The sequence below is a fragment of the Myotis davidii genome, unplaced genomic scaffold (assembly GCF_000327345.1).
Source record: "Myotis davidii unplaced genomic scaffold, ASM32734v1 scaffold49, whole genome shotgun sequence".
Lineage (NCBI taxonomy): Eukaryota > Metazoa > Chordata > Mammalia > Chiroptera > Vespertilionidae > Myotis > Myotis davidii.
The window spans coordinates 1,327,584-1,352,225 of record NW_006300375.1 but is presented as its reverse complement, the minus strand read 5'-3'; the positions used below and the strand labels follow the sequence as shown (position 1 = coordinate 1,352,225).

Genomic DNA, 24,642 nt, shown 5'->3' with positions numbered 1-24,642 from the left:
TAGGGCATGCTTCCATTGTTCTCTGCATTGTCAGCAGATCCTTTGGTTCCCAGATCCACCATGAGCTTCCAAAGACTAAGGGCTATGCCATTCATGCATTTCTGTACCCTCCGAGGACAGCAGTAGGCCTTCAAGTACTAAATATTGAGTGGATAAACAAATTAATGGAAAATATTGAAGAAGGAACTTATTTAGATCTTTTCTTAATAATCCCTCTACCATACTAGGCATAGTCGTGTAAGGCAATTTTAGCAAAACTTTAATGTAGAACATATTATCACGTGACTTTCTTAAACTTTAGGGGTACATATAGAAGTAGGAATGCAAGTCTTAATCTCTTGAATCAGCTGGGACTTGCCATATCACATCTGAGAACTGTGAAGTCATATTAAAATTATTATAATTATTATTATTATTATTAGCTACCATTTAATTTACACTTAAAATGCATCAGCTGTCAGTCCAAAAGAGTGCATTTGATACCCTATTTATTAGGAGGTGGATATTATTTTTCTAAATCTGCTGTTGAGGAAATTGATTGTGGGAGTTGGATATTAAATGATAAGTGGGAGGTTAACTGTTGGGTTATTTGCCACCACAGTTCAGAGTCTGCCTCCTAGACTTCCTGATTAAAAACCATTTTTAATGATTAGGGCTGGTGTTCTACATGAGTTACTTTATGGTCTTGACAGAAAGACATCCTCATGAGGCTAGAAAAGTGAGTTCAATTTTCGAGAGCCACAGGAAGGGGAGAATATGTTATTCAATGAATGAAATTTGGTTTCATTTATCCTAAGGCAAGACTGAAACAATAGTCTTTAATCAGTTATAAAATAAACACATAATCTAAAGCTTTTTCTATTATTTATAATTTAACTTGCAATTTCAATGAATTTTCTCTAAAAATAAACTTTAATTCCATCATCCTGTTGCTGTGTGGTTAATTTTTACACACAAAAAAATTAAGAAAATACCTGTTTCTGCCCTAACCGGTTTGGCTCAGTGGATAGAGCATCGGCCTGCAGACTCAAGGGTCCCAGGTTCGATTCCAGTCAAGGGCATGTACCTTGGTTGCAGGCACATCCCCAGTGGGGAGTGTGCAGGAGGCAGCTGATTGATGTTTCTCTCTCATCGATGTTTCTAACTCTCTATCCCTCTCCCTTCTTCTCTGTAAAAAATCAATAAAATATATTTTAAAAAAAGAAAATACCTGTTTCAAAGACAACTCCATGTTCAAGATGATTGATGAGTGCTGAAAAAGAAATTAAATATTAATGATCATTAAGAATCTTATATAGTAGCCAGTAAGTTTTTTTATCTTGTACCAAAGATCCATGAAGTAAACTTCAAGGCTCTGTTATATAGGGGAGGAAAGGATCTTAATGTTTGCTGCTTCCTCCCTTTGGGTTGTAATTCTACCTTAAAAAACCTTTTCAAAACAGTTATTTTAAAGCATTTTATTAAAGAATAATCACCTAACTATATGAGAAACACTACATTGAAAATCATTCCCAGGTACCCAAAAGGTTTCTCCTTCTTCTGCTTATCTTAACTGCTTCCATGTAATTCAAACTAGTGTTGACAAGAACATCTCCATAATTATTTATTACCTTTTTCTGCTCTTACTTAGATCAGTAGTTGAAAAACTTGTGCTCAAGTGCGGAGTTCTGAAGAGTTATAGTGCTCCTTGTGGATGAGCACATTCTTTATGGAACTCTGCAAAATGCTGGTGCACATGATGCCTTGATATAATCTAGAGCCAGTTTTGTAGAAAAGATGGCTCTATGCATGCAGTACAAAATCAGACGCCTGAACACAAAAAGCTTCCAAAGTAAAAAGATGGAATGTTTTAAATGTTTTCATCTATTTGTCTAAATTCATTTGTTTCTCACCAGTCAATATTTACTAATTGAAAAGCAATAGCAAATGTAAAAAGTTTACAAAAGCATATGAATAAAAAACTTTAAAGCAAGAAAGTCCTAGCCAATAACTTCTTGCTATGCATTTTATAAAACAGATTCGTTATTTAATTTTTTTGTGGTTATTTAATCTTAACAGTGCAATCCAAACAGTTTTCTTGACCACTGAAAGAAACTTACTCTAATGTACCTATCTGTGTTTGGGGCTTTATTTTTGGCCTCTGGATTCACATTTATATTTGACATAGATTTTGTTTTTGGTAGATGCCAGATAGCAGGTCTTTTTTCTTGTGAACTCCTTGACCATTATTATCTTCACAATGTAAACAGGATTCAGTAGAACCCAGCATGTTATTTAACTTGAGCCCCTCACAGTGGAAGGCTCTACTTTCTTGTAGGGCAAAACATGTTTACACGGAAACAGTCCATTTCAATAAAATGTTTCAACAAAAATGTAATAAAAGGCTTAGCATATTTTCAAAAGCTCTTCTAAGAAATGCAATTTTATTTCTAATGTTATTTCCAGAAAATAATTATATATTGAATTTCATTAAGGATCTACAAAGAATGCCACAACTCAAATTTACTGTGAAAAGTCAAAGCCATTCCCAAAATCTGGAGAGCTATTATTTTAGGTAGACTAACTCTTTCGGTGGGCAAGGGGAATTTAACAAATGTGAAAACTAACTTGCATGCAACCTTTTTTTTTTTTGGTTTGTTTTAAATGTCCTTACAGAAAAGCAAGGGCACGTGAGAATACTCTTCCAGTTCTATCAAATCCAAAGGAGAAAATTTTGAAAAGTAAAATTGATAAAGTAGAAAAGCATCTGGATAGTAAAGGAGACATAGGCTCTCATCTACTGTAGCAATTTGTCTGGCCATAGGCTCAGAGAATGCAGTACTGAGGGGCAACCCAGGAGCCCCGAATTCAATGGTATTCTACAGGGGAAGGTTAATCCTCTTAGTAACTGTTTTAAACATTTTTTTGCCATAGCTTAAGGAAAAGGAAAATAAAGAAGTTGTTTGCAAGCAATTCTCCCAGACAAGTGATGAGGTTAAAACACCCTATATCAAAGCCCATTCAGTTTCATCTCTTTTCCCAAAACTCTGGATGGAGTCTTACCTTGAATACCTGCAACTCCTCCAGTACTACCTCTTCCATATTCCACTTCTCCTTTGAAATGCTGACAACTTTTAGGACCGTTCCAATGTCTGAAAAAAATACATTACCCATAATCCTGCTATTTCTCCTTCAATGTTCAGTTGTAAGCATATTCCTAGCAACCTTCAGATAACACCCTAATTTTTATTTAAATACCTTTCAAGAAATCAGATTAAATAAAGGATGCAAGAAATAAAGCTTAATATATATTATTCTCCCTTCCCCAAACATTATAGCTTTTATCTCATAAAACACATCTTTATAAGGAAAATATTAAAAAAAACATATGTTTGAAAGAGAAATTATTGATGTTATATACATGGAGGAAACTGTAGCTCACTTATCAAATGTATTTTATATACATAAACATTATTAGTGGGCTAGGAATTAAAGTTTTTGTTTAAATTTATTTTATTTAAATTTAAGACTATTAAAAGGTTAATATTATAAACCAAAATCAACATTTTGAAAAGATGCCTTAAGTAGGAATCTTATGTTGCTGTTCTGTAAGGTGACACACCATTATAGAAAGACAACCTAAGGAACATTTTAGAAGAAAAGAATCCCATTCGCAAATTAACTTATACAAAATAGATGCTTTTAAAGTTCTAAGCAGAGTGTATTAACATTTATGGTAATAATCCTATTTGCACAAATTAGTCTAGATTATTTTCTCTGTTTTTAAATAACTCTGGAATCTTTAAAAATATAAAATGTCCAAATGTCATGATTGAAAATCTATCTTAACATCCCTATAATGTAATCAGTAAAAGTTAGGTAGTACCACCTAGTGGCAGAGTGGCATTTATGACGCTGAAATGTTCAAAACCTAGGCATGAGCTTGGGGTAGGCAGTAGAAATGAAGTGGCAAACTCCTCAGAATCAGTGACAACCTAATGATTTCAAGTTTTGATGTTTCAGTAACAATCTGTGTGGCACTGGGAACATCACTTTTTTTCCTTGGCCTTGCTATTACCACTGCAACACAATCAGGTTTGACTGGTTTCTGGAAAGCAATTGGAGTCTGTTACACACAGGATTCCTAGTAAACCCAACTTCTGTAGAACCAATATATTTTTTAGGATAAAATTATTCTAAAGTTGTTCTGTACTTCTATGTCCTCCTCCAATGAAAAGTTCATTGCTTGAAAACCCATTCATTTCTATCGTTATGCAATGCTTGATCCATTATATTACATAGTAAGATGCAGTGCTTTTCTATTAATGCTATACACTGAGTGGCCAGATTATTATGACCACTCCATCAGTACAATGAAGTGAATTAGTTATGCAAATGATAATAAAACCTTGAGAGTATTTGCTTAGGAAGTTTTCAATATTCATATTTTTGGAAGTGTCAATGAAGTACTGATGGGGTGGTCATAATAATCTGGCCGGTCATAATAATCTGGTCGCTCAGTGTATGTTTATTTACTGCCATTAGAATTCATATGACACGATGAGATAACACTTTTTTTGGAAAAATAGTTTATTTTTTTGTGAGAGGGCAACATTGAAGGGCTGCCTCTACATGCTCCTACTGGGGATGGAGCCTGCAGCCCTGGGCATGTGTCCTTGACTGGGAATCAAACCAGCAACCTCCTGGTGCAGGAGACAATGCCCAACCAACTGAGACACACTGGCCAGGGTGATAGTATTTTTATTTCTGAGACGTGCTAAATCAGCAATAGTTCTCTTTCTGGAAAAAAATATTTTTCTCATTTTATAATTGCTGAGTTGGCAGAAAAATAATAAATACATAAAACAGGTTCAATAATGAAAGTGATACATAATCCACAAAATTCAAGGATAAGAAAAAATATCTTCAAGAAGTTTCTACTTAAAGAACTTTACAAAGCAATGCTTAACTATTTTGAAAAGTCATCTTAACTCATCTTAAGTCACTGATTCTCAAAACTGGCTGAAAGGATCCTTTGGGGTAGGGCTTATCAAATATCTCAGTAGGGAAAAGCAAATGTGATGTTTAAAGATAAAGAAACACTGCTTTGTGCTGCTTGTTTAATTTTAGTCCGTAGTCATTCAACAAACAGACACTGAGAACCTACTCTACAGCAGGCACATTGCAGTCCTAATATACAAATATATTTTAAAATCTCAAATAAATACTAAAGGAGGCTGGAAGACATTTATGATTCTCAATTAAAAGCACGTGTTATGCAATTTTTATTTATTTCAGATGGAAGGGAGAGGGAGAAAGAGAGAGAAACATCAATGATGAGAAAGAATCATTGATCAGCTGCCTCCCTACACACCCCTACTGGGGTCGAGCCCACAGCCCCTGACCGGAATAGAACCTTGTACCCTTCATTTTGCAGGCCGATGCTCTATCCACTAAGCCAAACCAGCTAGGGTGTGTTATGCAATTTTAAGAAATACCAACTAATGAGTGACCACCTGGAAAGAGATGCATCTATCTTGATCTGCAGAATTCCCCAGCAAGGTAATCTCCAAACTCCCTAGGTCCTTAAAACCCAAGAGAAGAACTAATGAGAAAAGAGGTAGGGATGGGTGTGCAGAGGGGTAAGTGATAATCTTCCCATAAATGAAGACTGAGGCATTTGAACACAACAAAAAATTACTGACTAGATATTAACTAATAAGTACTCATTTTGGTTTGATCAATAACTAATTTTGAAGTTTTGTTTTGTTTGTGTAATAATGAAAAATGCCTTGGAAGGAAAGCGTAATCTTGTTCTAGTGTACCTGTTCCAAGAAACATTACATCATACTGGCCATCTTCTGCCACCACATGATCCACCACAACCTGCGTCAGTCTGTAATCCACATTGATTCGCTTGAATGTTGGTCCTCCCGCAACTGGATATACTGACTTATACATCACAGGGTGCCGCTTGATGAAACTGATGACGTCATCCGGAAAATCTCGGGTGGATTTGATCAGTGGGTCATAGGTTTTGCTCGGACACTGAAAAAAAATGAGGGGAGTATTGCTCATGCATCTGAGAAATGTCTACTTTGTTCTAATACAAAGGCTTATCACTGAAAATATTAAAGGGATGGTGAACGGGATCAATGTAGAATCACTTGTACTTAGAAATAAATGCAGTTTACCCCAGATATATCTAAATCCAATCTTCTCTCACAAAAATATTATGTTATACCCATTTATCTGTATTTTCTAAAGTTTCCACAGCAAGCTTTGTTCCTATAAAAATTTTTATTTTTTGTAAAAATACATGAAATTTAAGTCAAATAATTTTTATAAAAGTAATCAGCAAACATGGGACTATGAAAGCCATTAGTTTCCATTTCTTTTTAATTAATATAAGATTTCATTTTTAAATTCAAACCATAACTATAACGTGTGAAAACTCAACAGCTCTTCCCCAAAGGATCTGTGGAACTTTCTCACTTCTGTCTAAAATTGCCTGAGTGCCTTTTAGTGTCCACAAATTCAATAGTTAGCATATCCTGCCCCCTGGTGGGAACGTGAGACATTCCTACCAGCAGAAATTCAATGATTTGCTATCTTTATTCAAAGAACATGAATAGTTACTTTATAATTACTTTTTAAGTACTATACATATCTCCACTCCTATTTTCTAAATTTATTTTTTTTTATTTCAGTATATTATGATTCAGTAAGTTACTGCAGAATAATTCTGTTACCACATTTATATTCTTACTGAGCTAATGCATTCTTTTGGAATGGAAAACTTTGGCTACATGACACAGGCATAGAGAAGAAAATGAGTGACATCGAGGAAAGCTTTAAAGAATGTGCTGCTTTTTCCATATTTTAGTTTTTTGACATTGGGAATAATTTCCACTGAACTGAACCATTTATACTAGGCATTAATTAGAATCCTGTCGAAAGCCCAAAATATATCATACTGCTTAGACAAAGCATCAACAGGGTCATCCTCAGGGAACGAAAGATACTGAGATAGTTTTACAGTCACAGTATATGACCCTGGACTAATATTATACCAATGGCTCACTAAATTAGGAAAATATCACAAAGTTATACAAAAATAAATCCATTAATGATTTTTAAAATTAATTTGAAAATATCTTTATCTTTAACACACACACAAAAAAAACAAAAAAACCTTGTATAGCTTGTCTTAATAAACTGATGTTTTCTTGATATCTATTCTGTACCAAAGAGATTAGAAATATCCTAGAATATTAGTCATTTGGTTATTACTTAGTCATTTGGTCTGAACTGTATGTTGGTCTAACGATCTAAGTTTGCGTCTGCAGTCACTACTTCTAGCACTTAGCCTTCAGCCAAATGCAATGTCAACTCTCTAGTGGAAGGAACCCCATATTAAATAGATTGAGCTGCAACTCAGAATGGATATGGAGCTCAAGTGATTCAAAGCTCTTGCCCAATTAGAGGCTGCCTGTGTGAGGCTCAGTTAAAGGCAATGTATACTGGGCTTACAGCTTACAATGCCTGCAGTACAATCTGGTTGGTCTATCATTAAAGTCAAAGCAAAAGCAAAAATTTGCCTGCATATTTTTGAAACAGCCCTCCTGAGCTGCAACTCAGAATGGATATGGAGCTCAAGTGGTTTAAAGCTCTTGCCCAATTAGAGGCTGCCTGTGTAAGGCTCAGTTAAAGGCAATTTATACTGGGCTTACAGCTTACAATGCCTGCAGTACAATCTGGTTGGTCTATCATTAAAGTCAAAGCAAAAGCAAAATTTTGCCTGCATATTTTTGAAACAGCCCTCCAACTTAAGAAAAAAAAAATCTCTCTGGACTTTGCTGCTGTAGTTATGCAGTAGCCAAAATGTCAAAAGAAATAATATGATGATATTGATGCCACAATTTTTGGTATCACATTTTCAAATAATTCAAGTTTTTAATCTGAAAAATAGAGATGGATGAAGATATGAACATTTAGCGATGAAACAAATATGACATTTTTCCTCGTTGCTCACCACTGACAAAAAGGTTTTAGTGTAATAAAATCTAGAAAAAAAGAAGAAAAGAAGGGAAACCTGGTTTCTATTGACCACTATAAAATGATCTTTGAAAATGCATGTTTTTTGGTTTTTTTATGGCAGCTTTTCCTCATGGCATGCTGCCAGTGTTTGCATAAGATTGTTTTCATCCAGGTTGCTATGTGTGATCTCTCAAGTCCACGTCTCCCCGGTGCTTTTACAAATGAAAGTGATTTGGTAGAGCTGCTCCCTGAGGTTTAAGATAGTACCATTTGAACCAAAGACTGTTATTATAGTACATTAAAAACCAGAGGAATTTCTCCTTTGATATCATATAGCTGTGTAGCACACAGATCTAAAAATAGCTTGAGATGACAACCAAATGATGCAGGTAAGAGTGAAATAGGAAAGAGAAACTCCATACAGAAAAAAGAGAAAGTGTAGGAAAATGGTCCATCTAAAGAAAATGAGCATATTCAACTATTTTCCTTTAGAAAACCCTATAAAGCAGTGATTCTCAACCCGCGTGGGTCGCGACCCCTTTGGGGGTCGAACGACTCTTGCACAGGGGTTGCCTAAGACCATCGGAAAACACATATATAATTACATATCGTTTTGTGATTAATCACTATGCTTTGATTATGTTCAATTTGTAACAATGAAAATACATCCTGCATATCAGATATTTACATAAGACTCATAACAGTAGCAACATTACAGTTATGAAGTAGCCACGAAAATAATTTTATGGTTGGGGGTCACCACAACATGAGGAACTGTATTAAAGGGTCATGGCATTAGGAAGGTTGAGAACCACTGCTATAAAGTTTTCCTATTGCAGCTTTATATTCCAGGTATTAAAAATCAAGTGGATTTTTCTCCGTGTGTATATACACTTTTAAATTTTACGCATTAACATGGTCCATCTGAGTATACTGTAGCGGTCCATTTATTTCTGCCCCCAGCTTTCGAATTGGCCTGACTTCCGCTAATTTAGCTCCTATGACTGTGCGAAATAAATCAGGGAGCTTATCTGTGTAAAACGAAAAGAGCCATTTACCGAAGTTTAGAATGTCATTATCTTGCTGGAAATAACACCGGCAAAAGAGTAGAAGAGAAAAAGAGACCTGCCTAGACAAACCGTGAGATGAAAGGGTAAACCCAGCAGCCACAGGCCATGGTTCAGGGCCTACCTCCCATGGCTGGCGGCCACCGCTGGCTAGGTGTGATCATGTTATGCTTGGCAGAGCTGGGTGTTAGCAGAGGGCCTTTAGTTGTGCAGTGGGAAGCAATGGATAAGAGGAGAAAAATGGTTTTTACCCAGTGAGGGAACTTTGCCCCTTGGCCAGGCACCAGGCAGCTGTTACAAGTTTTCTCCCCCTGATGCTTCAGGCTCTTCTCTGCAGGTTGCAGTTGCCTTTTAAACACGTCAGAGGAATGACTAACGTGAGGGAAGAATTGGCACAAGGAGAAAACTAAGCCAGGCTTTCATTTCTTGCAAACTGGGGAAAATAAACTACAATGCAAGAAAAGAGTCTGATTTTTATTTATAAAGTAAAAAAAAAATGCAGATTTAATGGAGACCATCCTATTTCCAGCTTATTCATCTAAGAGTCAGTTTTTAACAACGATGGACAGGAAAGACCCTATAATCAATAGCAGAGGCAGAAAGGCCAGGGGTACAAATGAAGAGGGCAATTTCCTCTCTCTCTCTCTTTCTCTCTCAAAGATATTTTTATTGATTTAAGAGAGGAAGGGAGAGGGAGAGAGAGAGAGATAGAAAAATCAATGATGAGAGGATCATTGATCAGCTGCCTCCTGCAACCCCCCTACTGGGGTTCGAGCCTGCAACCCAAGCATGTGCCCTTGACCAGAATCACTCCAGGGATCCTTCAGTCCATCGGCCTACGCTCTACCCACTGAGCCAAACCAGCTAGGGCTCTCTCTCTCTCTCTTTTTTAAGGTTCCCTTTCCTTGAGAGGAATTGCGACACCAGAAAAAGGAAAACATTGTTGAACACAGTAAGTAGTCTGGAGACCCTCATTGCAAAACTGAATGTTGGCTCTATGGAAAAGAAAGTTAAAATTAATTGCCTCTCATCATTTCCAAGAAACACAGCCTATATACACAGCTTAGGGAAATGAAAGTGATGCTTTGTCTTATGTCCTCTTCAATGCAACCAGTGTTAAGAACTTGGGATCACGAGGCCCAGATTCTAGTCCTGCCTCTGATTCCCCTTCTAGAATCAAAAACCTAAGAGGATTAGAATTAAAGATATCCTCAGTAATTTAGAGAAGTGATGACAAAGTAAAAGTTTGTCATTAAGTGGAAGGCCATGCAGTGAACAAATGTTGAGAAGAAAATGAAACTGTGAATGTTTATATGATAGAGAGGCATCTAGGAGCCAGGGATGTATAAAATGAGACTTCCCTGCAGTTCTCCAAAGATTTTACATTAATTGGGAAAGTTTTACTTAAAACAAAGCAAAGCAAAGCAAATTACAAAATGTTAGCTATATTCTGCAGGTGCATAACTGAAAAGATAGCATGAGACACTGTGAGAAAATTCTTCCATATTTTTCAGTCCCTATTGGTAAAATTATCACAGTATACCACTCCACAAGTCAAAAGGAAGTTTAGGAAACTTTTTTAAAATTACATATTTTTTTCTTAAGTCAGGGACACCTATATTTGCAAGTCAACCTTCAAACATCTCTTAGCTAGAATATAATCAAGAAAACCCTTATTTCATGGGGCCAGTCTACAACTCAGATCTAATTTAGGGGATTAATGAAGTCTTAAAATTCTGAGAATCAACAAGTCTCTAAGAACATGTCATTGTGCAAAAGCCAAATATTTTAGGAAGGTCGGGAGAGAAAACAGAGCACCCAAAGAGTTCTGGGACTTGTGGGTTCCATGGTCATGTCAACCTCAGCCATTTCCAGGGTAAGTTGGAATTCCTCAGCAATCATTCTAGTTGTAGGTTAAGCACCATTACTGATATCCAGTCTGCTAGACAGATTGAGTTATCGACATTAGATATGATTATTCTGTGACGCAAGCCCTCCAGGATTTGCTTTGTTGAAGCAAAAGTCATAAAGTGGATTCAGTTAAGGCAACGATGAATCAACACGTTAAAGTAAAAAAGAATGCCTTTCTAGAACAGGCGGGTATGCCAGTGCCCAGAGTTGGTCCATAGTAGCAGATTTGGTATGATGAACTCTCCAATGGACCTAGAACCAAAAACCTTCGGATTTTTCAATGTCTTTTACAGTAGTAGGAAGTCTAATCCTGTGGTGGAAAATAGGACTATTATACATATCTACATCCACATCATGAGTTTGGAAGATTTTATCTCTTAGCAGAGGGACAATAGGGCCCTACTGTAAAGTGAGTAGAGTGTTTCTCCTTTAACTTTGATTTTCTCCAGAGAAAAACTCATGTGAAGAATTCTACTTCTTGTTTAGTGAAGATTTGAAATTTACACAGAGGGAGATATTCCATTCTTTTAATTCAGTGGCAGCTGAAAAAAGGGACTTAAGATTATTTTTGCAGGGGGTCAGTTAAATTAAATAGCTAATTGATTATGTAAATATGAATACAAAAAAGTATTTTTAATTTTTCTAGATATCTGAATTCCTAAAATAGATTTGGAGAGGGGAAATGTTTATACAGGGGCTGTTTGATATTTAGCAATTCTTACTCAAGGTTTTTACAGGATTTTTGGTATTGTATTCTTATTTTCTTACTAAAAAGACAAAGTTTTTCTGGATTTAAGTTATTAGTGGGAATTACAATGTGTTATCATTCACCAATGTACACAAAGTAAAATCAATTAAATCAAGTTGCAAAATTAAAAGATAGTACTTATAGCTATCTCACTTTGCTCCCTAGCAAAAATGGAGCCGCAGTTAGGGAATTCATGTGTATTTGATCTTTAAAAATAAAGTTTAACAGTAAAAGTAATAACTATTTGGGAGGGGATGAAATTTGTTATTTTTACAAAATTAGAGTTTTATACATTGTCAAAAACTGGCACAATAATTCATAAGTAATGAAACATATATTTCCTTAATATTTGAACTTCCAAAACAAGTACTTTCTACATTTTGGCTATTGTGAATAGTGTGGCGAGGAATAAGAGAGTGCTGATATCTCTTCAAGATCCTGATTTCAATTGTTTTGAATAAAAATACCCAGAAGTGGATGGCTGGATTATATAATATTATTCCTCAGTTTTTGAGGAACCTTCATACTGAATGCAGAAACAGCCTGAATGTCCACTGATGTATGACTAGATAAACACACACACAATGTGATAGATTTATACATATTCAGCCGTAAAAAGGAAGATCCTGCAATATATGACAGCAGAGATGAACTGGGACACTATGCTAGTTTCAATAAGTAAGTCACAGAATGACAAATATTGCATGATCCCACCCATATAAGTTACCTAAAGTAGTCAAACTCATGGAAGCAAAGAATAGAGTTGTGATTTTTTTCCTCCCCAGGATTAGGGAAAGGAATAAAATGGAAACTTATTAATCAATGGACATAAAATTTTGGTTATGTAAGATGAATAAGTTACAGAGATCTGCTGTGCCTATAGATAACAACACTGTGTTGTGCACTTCAAAATCTATTAAGATGGTAGATCTCACATTAAATGTTCTTACCACAACCTCAAAATTTTAACTACTTTCTGCTCACCTTTTCAATAAGAGACTGGTTTAAGAACTGAAACTCACTTTTAAATAAACATTAAATACTTTACATTTATGAATAAATCCTAAAAATTCCTTACCAAAACAGAATTAAATTACAGAGTATATCTTTTGTAATAAATGAAATATCAAAAAAAAAGAAATTTGCCTTTAAAACTCTTCCCCAAATAATGCATTATCTAGCATCCTGTTATTTTTGTCATGATCTCAGTTTGATTTCCACATCTGACCTGTGTTATTCATTGTATGGCACATAATTCCGTATTTCATGTCACTTGGAGCTTCTCATTACCAAGACTCCCAGCACATTAATGCTTTACAAAGTCCATCAGAACAAAATATAGTTTGTTCAGACATGCTCTTTGGACACCAGAGGGCAGAAGAATCCCTTGAAGTGAAGGAATTCTGTAAATATATCCTGTGCGTCGGTGTGTTCCCAGGCTATTTAATTAACACTGTGGGGTAGTGTTATCATTGCAAGTCTGGGAGTTTAGGTTTGCCTTGTCACAGGAACTACATAGTTATGTCAGAAAAAAAAAAATAAAGTAGCTATGGCACCCTGAAAGTTGTAGTGTTTATTTACCCGAGTGGTAATGTCAACAGAAGTCACTCCTGGGAGAACAAGCTACAACTCAACTTTGGCAGCAAAATGGATGCAGAGAATGTAAAAGCAAAGGTGGTTTGTAATAATCTTTTTCAAATTTTTAACTTGAGCAGAAAGTGGTTTTCAGGAAAGATTCTGACATTTCATAGAAAGCATATTATTCAGCAATATTTTTATTAAAGTGTGATATGTTCCCCTAATTACAAGTGCAATAAGGAATAAATAAAAGGAATGGCAAGTGCAAAAAATGGCTTCAAAACTTCATGATTATTTGTGCAGAGAACAGACCATTTCTCCCTGGAGAAACAATGCACGGTTTTGTTTGGTTGTTTGCCTTTATCATTTTGAAGGTGGAATGGCATGGAGATAACAGCATTTGATTTGAAGTTCCACAGATCTAAGTTTAATCACAGTCTCATCGTTTCATAAACGATGAGACTATGAGCTTCTTCTTATCCATAAAATATCGACATCATGTTGTTGTAAAGGTACTTATCACTGTGTCTGGATCATGTTTAATTATAGTTTTTGACTAAGTTTTTTGATCTGGAGATTTGTAGAAAATAAAAAGATTCAGAGTTTTACTGAAACAAAGATGATCTAGTGAGAACAGTTTATGTTTTGAGTTCTCAACCTGCGTCCCATCATGTGGTGCTTCTTTCCTCACCGATGAAAACCCTCCTCACTGACGTGTACGTTTCACTCTGTGTGTGGGGGTCCCATATTCATATTTCAGGGATGTGGCTGTGTCCAGAGGAGGGGAGTGACATGGCATGTGAGGGGTCTTTATGCCTCCTGTGGCATTCATCACTCTTTCAGGCAGGAGCAGGGAAGTGGTGAGCATGACCCACCTCTGCAGCAACTCCAGCCCACACTATAACCAGAGCCTAATGTCATTGGGATGGTCAGTTCAATTTCTTAATATCAAAAGAATCAACTGCTGTATTCTGTAATTAATGTAAATGGTTTCAGTCTCAAATTCTTTTTCTTGTAACATTCAGATAATTAAAAATGCTTTTTCAAATGGCCTGAATGGTCATAGTCTTTTATTTAAAACAAACTCAGGTAGAAATAGTACTGAATGTGATAGTCTATGATACTTAACACCAGAATCCTAGTATGATAAAACTTTCCCAGCCAGAGCTCTCTGAATTTTAATCCTCTTCCTTACCCTCCCCCCCTACCCCCCGCCAATACATATAACATATTCATTATTTATTACTAGGGACCCAGTGCACAAATTTGTGCACCTTGAAAGGAACTGTGGGCAGCAAGGCTGCAGTAGGCACAGAGGTGGGTCTTAGCCCATCCTCCGTGACCCAGCCTGGCCCCTCCAGCCACAGTCCCCACAGTCCCCTGTCTGCTGGCAGCCCTGTTCCCACCGTTGCCACTCCCACACACTGATGGCACCGCCCTGCTCACACCCACTGAAGGTGTGGAGTGATTGAGGCCAGCGCCAGCAGCAGGTGTGAGCTGGACCCGGTGCCGTCAGCTGCTGAGCGGCAGCTGCTGCCCCAATAGCCCCTCAGGAGCAGGAGGAGGTGGAGAAGCCATCAGGGGCGATCAGGGCCGGCAGCTGCTGCTTGCACCTGCTGATGATATCAAGCAAACAGGACCGGCACCAGGCACTGGCAGCGGGTGCAAGCGGGGCTGGCACTGGCAGCAGGTGTGAGCGCCGTGCAGGACCGTGGCATGCAGGGGCAAAGAATTTATAGTAACCAGCAGAGGCTTGCCCCGATGGCAGCAACTGGCACCCCCCCCTTGGTCTGGTGCCCCTGCTTACCTGCTTCACCATCCTGTCACAGCTAATGCCTGCCATGTTCTGTGCACGCCCCCTGGTGGCCAGTGCACATCATAGCGACCGGTTGTTTGGTTGTTCAGGTTGTTCTGCCTTTCGGTCTATTTACATATTAGCCTTTTATTATATAGGAGGATATATACAGGGTGTACCAAAAATGTATACACATTTTAACAGCTCAATTTTGAAAATAGAATGCATTTTAATAAACACTGCCTTTATAAGTATTCAAAGTATGCATATACATTTTTGGGGACACCCTATATGTGTGTTTATTCAGTAAAAGATCTTCCATGGAAAGGGAAAATAAATATATTTTAACATCAAAAGTTTCTCATCTAGTATCTTACTACAGGACTAAGATCTCGGGCTCTGCCTCCTGAGTCTCTAGGTTTACAACTCAGCTGCACCACTCACTAGCTTTGTGACCTTGGGCAGGACACTGCACCTGTTTGCGTCTGAGACTCCTCACCTGTAAATTAGCATTAATGATAATAACACTTACTTCATAGACTCACTATGAAAATTAAGATTTGTAAAACCTTTAGAAGAGTGCTAATGCCCTGTGTTACTGTTACATATAAAAATAAAACAAGCAAGTACAGCTTTGATATACAAAGAAAATAAAGGAAACCACGAATATAATAATAATATTATTTGCAAAAGAAAAGTTGTTTCTACAAAAGTTGTGATTACCTAATAATCAGTCCAGAAACATCCCTGCAACATATTTATATTGAAGGATTATGAAGGAGAAATAGACATGGTTGTAAAGTGTGTTTCCCAGATTTAATTAGGTTATATAACAGGAAGATGAAAAGAAAATTCAGAAAGCCTGGCTACCAGCTGTTTCCATTTTAGGAATGAACATATGAAAAAGCAAAATTCCATAGAATTAGACAGGTTAGGTCAACAATTTTTCTCAGAGATTTTGATGATGATTTTAGATGTCTTGGTAGGAATATTCATACTAAATCCTAAATGGAAAAAAAAAGGCATTTTTATTTATATCAGTTCAATATATATTGAATATTCAATATATATTGAATTAAAACAATATAATATGGGTTCAATAACCAATCCTTAAATATTTAAATAACAAACTGTTTTAATCACATCAACAGTAAAACAGAAGCCATCCATTTATAACGCACATACTGATTTTAAACTGCAATGGTTTTTTAGACAGATGCATAAAGTCTAAAACACATTTCTTGTTTCATCTATGTTTTAAACACAATTTATAGTATTTGAATGGAATTTTGGACCCAGGATTCTCTAGGCCCTTTCCTATCTAACCTATGCATAGTATTCCAAGGAGCGGCATAAAAAAGAAAGAAAGAAAGAAAGAAAGAAAGAAAGAAAGAAAGAAAGAAAGAAAGAAAGAAAAGAAAAGAAAAGAAAAGAAAAGAAAAGAAAAGAAAAGAAAAGAAAAGGTCAATGCATAACAAAAAAGGAGATAATTTGAATGAACGTTTTTAATTGATGTAGTTGTTTAAATGGGGACTCTAGCTACATATCGTGCTTTAGCTGGGGAATAAATACTTATTTGGCATTTCCTACTAATTTAGAATATTTGTCATTCTAGATACTAAATCATTTTGATGATTCTGCAGACTCATTGAGTCTATGTAAGTACTGTAAGTACTATGCAAGTACAATATAAGTACTACATTCTCAGCATAGTCTGCACTTTAAGATAGAGTCCATTGTTTCCTATATTACTCAAAATTATTACTCGGAAGAAAAATGTTAAATTCCAGTAAAGGCTGGAAATGTTAAAACATCACGTAAATAAATAATACTTATTTTTTTAAAAAACAGCACAGTACTTATTGCTGTGGTGAAGGATGTAGTTTATTACAACATATTTAAAAAGAGAATATGGGCGTAAGAAAGGTACTGCATTATTAAGTTGAATACATACAGTGCCAGGTCGGGGATAAGGAATTCTTCCATCATACTGCACCCAGCGGTGGTCTGCGCTTTCCTTATGAGCATACGGGCCATTAAAAACTGCTCTGATGTCAGCCATGCTATACACACAAACAGCAGAGCCTTTGAAGATGGAGCTGAAAGAAAGCAACATGATTCAATCCACAGTTTCCTTCATTGGACACTCATTGAGCACAAATATGAGAGGTGCTGCAGATAAAATGTAGGTATGATCTCAAGGAGTTTATAGCCTGAATAAAGTGTATTAACAATCATATCATGGGTAATTGCAGTAAGCTAAGCAGCACACAGATAGGTACCCAATACTGGGCTGTCTGGTAAGTTTTCAGGGAGTAGGTGATATCTAAACCAACAATGCATTAATAAGAATTTCCTAGAAAAACTGGAGGATAGAAAGACATATGTAGAAAAGAGTATTTTACTTATCCACATGCTCTTAAATTTTATTTGAGGTTATTTCAGCATAATGCCCTCTAAAGAATTTAAAATGAAAAGGTGCATTATTTACTTTTTTTTTTAAAAAAAGGAATAATCTAGACATGTAGTTAATAATGATGTGTCTGTTTTCTTAAGTTGAGTGAATGACCATAAATACTGGCTATTTAATGTTTAATTAATTTAAATATGTTGAAACTGGGTCAAATGGGAGATCCATTTTTAATTTTTTGAGGAAACTCCATACTGTTTCCCATGGTGGGAACAGTGAGTAGGGGGAGTGAGGGCACGTGCTGAGGGAGTGGGAGGAGCAGGAACAAGCGGGAAGAGGTCAATGGGGAAAAGGATTCATATGTAACACTTTAAACAATAAAGAATTTTTTTAAAATGTTGAAACAAACTTTTTTGCTCCTTCTTGTATTTGAGTTTACATGTGAATCTTATCTGATGCTTAAAATTAAACTTAATTACACAGAGTTGGAGCACATGCAATTAAGAGGCAGAAAAGCTCCATGGAAATTTGACACAGTTTTGCCAACTAATGATGAAAACTGTTAACACGGCCATCAGATGTTCTGTTTTTGATTTATTTCTGGAAAATAAAGTACATTTTCTCTGACTCTAAAACTTTCAATGGTTGCTGTTCTAAAATACAAGATCACCCTTTATCACATCTCAGTGCTACAAAAATGAGCTAAGGATTCTCTGAGCAGGAAGAACTCACTCATTAATATTCTTGGAATGACGTTAATGGGAAACATTGGGAGCTGACAGTAAACAGGCATCTGGGAGAAAACTAGCTGCTAAGAAGAGAGATGTTCCCATAAAAATCACATGACTAGCCTATGATATTTTAAAAAGATGATGCATCATGCTTAATGCCATTGCGTGAATGAAGAGATGCCAAGAGCCTAGGGCTGAGATACTTATCTTGGGTAACTACAGGCACTTGCTCTTCTTGCACCTTGTAGTTCAGACATAAATTAGCAGGAAAATGGAGCAGAAAACAGCAGCTTCTTAGGATATCTTCTTTATTCTTATATTTAAATGTTTCACCTGTTCTATCATAATGAACCAACAAGTATGTTTTCTGGTATATTCTGAACCAATAGTACATTTTAGTTTATACATAAGGTATAATGTATATGTAAATGAGGATAATGCCACAGAAATGAAATTATAATTTGCCTGCAAAATATCTTAATACTTTAATCAGAAGGAGGCAGTGAGACCATTTTTCTAATACCCATAGCAATACTGCCAATTTCTCCAATAATAATATCAATATACATTGATAAAGATTGATAGTGGAGCTGTGGAAAAAATGCAAAGTATTTCAAAGAATATACTGTAAACAGTAATATATGGTATAGTTTGAACATGGCCCAATGTAGGTTACTGAATTGAATACAATTAATATTCAATAAAATAAAGTAGTGTCCATATATTCTTTAAGAAAGCTTCATGGGTGCAAGGAAAACTTTTAAGGAAGTCACAAGATTCAATGACAAGTACCAGACAGTAGTATGCATAAAGAAGGAAATAATACAGGATGACAATTAGGAAATGACCTTTAGTTCTAGTCCCATTTTCACTACTAATTGGCTCCTCTTTTATGGCAAGTATACAAACTTCCTTTGCCTATATTAGTAGAGCAGTGATGGTATGGTGATAATGTCAGCCAAACTCTCATCTTCCTGGGGTAATGAGGAGGTGCATATAAGTTAGCATGTGATGACATTTTAAAGGTCAAGAGTGGCCTATCTCCTGTTTAGAGCATAGCCACAAAACTGAGACATGTAGTTCTTTAGTATTACTACCTCTATGTCACACAACTTGAAATGTTTATTATGATTAGTATATGCATATGTCTTTGTACCCAGTCATTTTAGTCTGAGAACTTAGCTCACAGATATACCTGCTCACAGAGGAATTGACATAAGCACAAGTTTAGTCACTGAGGCATTATGCATACCAGCAAAGGACGGGAAACAATGGAACTATCTATGTACAGGGGACTGTTGAAATAAACCGTGACAAATGACACAGAGGACACTCTACTGGGGTAAAAAGAACAGAGAAACACTGTATGTACTGACATTAAAATATTTATAGGAAACACGAAGTGAAAAGGAAAAGGAAAAATGTGTATTTTTTCACACGAAAGGAAGGGACAAAACATATAACTGTATTTTCTTACTTATACGTAACAATTCTCTAGAAGAATTACAATCATTTTTTTTAACTTACCTGGTTGTGGTAAAGACTCCATATACTACAGGGTTTCTTTCATCTCTTGTGGGGAGTAAGTATATGTCTTCTATTAATGGGAAAAAAATAATGATTCACTATATTTTTAGTTTTTGAGTTAACATGTTTGCTTTTTTGTTTAATAATACAATATTTCTGAAACTCTAAACAGTATATAAAATGAAGGTAACAGTGAAAGTCATTACATTACTACATGAGAAAGTAAGGGTAAAAGACTGGTTTTCTTACTAGCTATGTGACGTGGAATCAGACATTAACCTCTTAGGTGTTACTTACATCACCTATAAATGGAATGGTTTGCTTGATAATCTCCATCGCTATTTCCAATTAGGAGTATGTGATTTGACATAAAAATTTAAAAAACATAGGCTATTTTTCTCCACCACTATAAAAAGTTTTGTCCTATAATTATGTCAACTTATTAGTGACTGAATTACCTATTTGGTAGATGTCTGAAAATAGCTGCACAAATTAATTGTGTAGCATTGCTTGTGTAATTACTTGTGCAAATTGATACTAAAGTATGTGTAAAAATATTTTAAAAGATTATTTAAGATGTGAGCATGCTTATAGTCAACATTAGAGATCATCCATGAATACTGAATATATACTTTAATACTATAAAATACAATCTTGACAAAATCATCAATGATGCAACCTTTTTTATATTGCCAACAAGGACAAATTCAAGAAGATAAAAGCTAATAATACTAAATTTATATGAAACTGAAAAAAGTTCCTTCTTGTATTAGCGTTGAAAGGAGTAAAGAAGGAAAATGAAAGAAAGAAGCTGTCTAATGCTTCTCTGAGTATTATTATTATTATTTAATTTTTTAAAAAATTACCTTTATTGTTGAAAGTATGACAGATGTTCCCCTCCCGCCTCCCTTTTAAAAATTTTTTTTATTATTTTTATTAACAAGTTGGAGGGACAGAGTTCACCAAATCTCCTATGCTCTCCAGCAGGGGGCATCCACAGAATAAGGAACCCAAGGTCTTTCTACCTATAGACAGAGAGTGGCTCCTTCTCAAGTGAAAGACTACATGGATGATGCATGGGCATTGTAGTCCCAGGACTATGTCTCTTGCCGTAGTTTTGTAGTTTTGTTTCCCTCTGAACTTTGAGGAAGAATTTTTCATTACAGATCTAGAGCACATCTGTGTTCTCTATATGTGCAAATCTAGTAAGAACCACTCCTTCAAGTTGTACTGGGCTATACAATCGGGCATTTGGGGATAAAATAAAATAAAAGCTGAATTAATTAGGCAATAAGACTTTTTTTAAAAGAAAAATGAAACATGTGACTTACGGAGCTCATCAAAATGAGTATCTGCCCCATCACTTCCAGGAATTGAGCAAATCAATCTGGCCTTAAGAAAAGTTGTCCACTTGTTTATCAGGCTGCGTTGTCCTCCTACATCATTCTGACAAAAATAAAAAGAAGAAGAAGGAAATAAAGATACAGATTTACCATCAGGAGTCTATCACCAACTAAAAATGGTGGTGATGACAGGCAGTGTCTGTTAATGCCATTGCTTATAAAGACAGAAAGCCCACATATTCCAGTCTTTGAACTTTCAAATGAGAGAAAAGAGAAGAGGTCAATGGGGGTGGGGGAAGGGTACATATGTAATACTTTCAACAATAAAAATTTAAAATAAATAAATAAATAAAAACTAAGAAAAAAGAAAAGACAGTTTTGTCCCCCAGGGTTAAATGCTTTTCTCATGGCTAAATGAATCCAGTGTAAGCAGCACACCCCTACTGAATGAGTAGATGCATGTAAAGGCACAAGTAAATAAGGCAGGCTTGGAATCGACTCCCATCTCTGCCAATTCTTACTCAGTGACCTACTAAAAACTGTTTTCTCATAGATACAATTTAATTAATGCTTTGAGATAGGGTTATTTTGATAACTAAATGACAAATGTGTGAAGTGTTTAAGTATGTTAAACTTGTATAAATTCTAGCACCGACTTGTATAATATGTATATTTAGGTCAATATTTGCATCTTTAGAAATATGCTTCGGTATAGATTAAAAACAATCTTCTCCAAATTTACTGCCCTACTAATTAAACTCCAAGGCAACATAAACATATACATATTAAAGCAATCTTGATTTTCCATATTTTATTTTACTCTGGATTATTTCATTAAAATGCTTTTAGTAAAAAATACATTTAGTAAAATATAAGCATTTAAATCAATTAAATGGAATAAACGGGTGTGTGTATGTTACATGCCATGAGTCAGCTCCATCTCCTGGTGGCCCTACGAGTGAGTGATGTCTACAACGTCCTGTCCTTAGCAGCCCCGTCCAGCTTCTGTAGACTCGTGCCTATGGCTTCTTTTATAGAGTTAATCCATCTCCCATTTGGTCTTCCTCTTTTCCTGCTGCCTTCTACTTCCCCCAGTAATATTTTATTTTATTGTCTTTACTAAAGTACTCTGCTTCCTCATGGTGAGCCCAACATAGGGCAATGCCGTAGGACCCACTTGTTCGTCTTTCTGGCATTTCAGGCTATCAGGAGAGCTCTCCTCCGGCACCATATTTCAACTGAAGTTTGGTGTGTGTTTTTTCCTATTAGCTTTAAAATGGACCCTTGTCTGAAACCTTTGCCCTAAAGAAAACTATTTTCACTCTGAATTTGGTCCTGTCCACAGTGCGGGCTACACATCAGGATAATCAAAGGCTGAGGCACACCCATTTCTTTTGGAGCATCCCATAGTTTCTCATGATTCACACAGTCAAAGGCTTTACTGTAGTCGATAATGCATAGACCAATCTTCTTCTGAAATTCTTTGCAGCATTTCACATCTAAAAAATGCTTACAACTGGAGTACCCCTTCCTTTTCTGAATCCAGCTTGCACGGCTGGCATTTCTTGTTCCATATATAAGGTAGAAGTTTTTGTTGCATCACCTTGAGGATCACTTTACTTGTGTAGGAAATTACAGTAATGGTCCTAAGAGTTACTAGACTCCTCGGCATCTCTTTTCTTCAAAATGGGGATATGTGTTGAATATTTCCAGCTCCTAGGCCATTGCTTTGTTTTCCACATTTCTGGACATTTTCTTGTTACGATTTTGACAAAGTGGCTTGAAATAATTGTATTGGTATCCCATCTAACCATGATGATGTACTTCTTCCCAATATTTTCAGGGCAGTTTTCACTTCTTTTTCTAGAATTACAGTTTCTTCCTTATAAAAATCTTCAGAGGTATGCGTCATCCTTTGTCTCTTCTGTATGGATTTTCAGTACAACTTCCACCTTCCCTTTATTTTCTCCTGGTCTGGCAATGCACTTTCTTGTGGGCATTTAGCATTCTCAGTTTAGGTTTGATTTTATTTTTCATTTCTTGAATCTTCTGATAGAGAGCTCTTATTTTTATTTTATTATTTTTTTGTTGTCTTCTATCTCCTTGCATTGACTACTGTAATAGTTTTCTTTATCTCTACATGATAGTAATTGAAAAACTATGTTCAGAACTCTAAGACTGCCTATGTCACTTGTCACTCTTATCTGACTTCAATAATTTTTAGTGTTTCTTCTGTCATCCAACCAAATACAATTAAACTATTGAGTAATCCACCATAAAAAGATATACTTACTATTTCTAATTTAATATGTCCTTATGAACACCAAATTAATATGATTTTTTTTTTACTCAACTAGATCTGCTATGCTTATAATAAATAAAATGAGACTGTTTCACAGTTTGACACTAGTATATTAAGCACTGAATTATCATCTTCAAAAGTTACTTTTGGGGCCATTATTTCCATTGATGTATTTACCTTTAAATATAAACTCTCTATATAAAAAGGTTTATCCTTCATGTAATCTATGATCTGTAAAGTTAATACAAACTTCACTGTCAAATTTCTAGGCTGTTCATTTAGGAGAGGCCTGCCCAATGTTTCTTTCATCTTTGAAAATTAAATTAAATTACAGAAAAGCATCTGAATAACTGCTTCAAACAGGAGAATTGAAACTCATATAAATAGCTGCTATTCTTGAAGAAAATGGGAGGAGGAGGGAGAGATCCCTTTTAGTATTAACGTGGGTAATGCGAACATGCGATTTTTAAGATGATATAATGACAGTAACAAAGCAAATCTCAGAAACCTCTTAGATTTGGGGGAAATCTAAGAAGGCAATGAGGATCCAGAGACTGGAGGCTCTATTTATCTTTATAGCTTTAGTACCTAACGCCATGACACCCAGAGTTAATCACATTGTACATCCCTCCGAACAACAGAATCATTTAAAGCAATAGCTCTGTATAATTATTACTTAACAATTACATTTGATTGAATTGTCCTTTAGGGTTATAACAAATAATTTAAAAAATAATAATTTTGAAATTTAAAGATGATCAAGTGAAATAAACTATTTCATTCATGAACTAAAATTCGCACTTAACAAACAAGATATCACACCTCACAGACTGTTCTATGTTTCACTCTTTTAAAATTTGAATGATTCCAAGTCATTAGGATCTTGCTTTTAGAACATGTGTGCAGCTGAGTTTACGTGTGTTGGAGGCTAACTATACAGACATGTGGACATATACATAATAGAAACACGAGGGTAAGCACAGCAGTTATTTAGATCTTGGACAAAAAAAAAAACCTTTATGGCAGTTGTATTTTGACCCCGCTACTGTTTAGAATGGCTGACACATGGTGATAACAAAAAGAAAAATAACATCTAGTTGGTTTTCTAATAATTTTTAATTCTCACCAGAAAATGTACTTTCTTATTCCTTTTACCCAACAACTACTCCAGATGTGTCATTAACACCCTGCTTGCCAGGTGTTTAATAAAT

The 24,642-nt window shown here is 35.7% G+C and overlaps 1 protein-coding gene across 1 annotated transcript in view; it reads right to left on the bottom strand.

Moving 5' to 3' along the window:
- SEMA3D (semaphorin 3D) overlaps positions 1-24,642 on the bottom strand; it is a 125,550-nt gene that overhangs the window by 20,459 nt on the left and 80,449 nt on the right. The window contains exons 8-13 of the mRNA XM_015572693.1: positions 21,118-21,232; positions 19,787-19,856; positions 17,073-17,217; positions 5,805-6,027; positions 3,043-3,131; positions 1,211-1,252 (exon numbers count right to left, since the gene is read on the bottom strand). Of these exons, the coding sequence (XP_015428179.1) occupies positions 1,211-1,252; positions 3,043-3,131; positions 5,805-6,027; positions 17,073-17,217; positions 19,787-19,856; positions 21,118-21,232 (684 nt within the window). The remainder of the gene's footprint in view (positions 1-1,210; positions 1,253-3,042; positions 3,132-5,804; positions 6,028-17,072; positions 17,218-19,786; positions 19,857-21,117; positions 21,233-24,642) is intronic.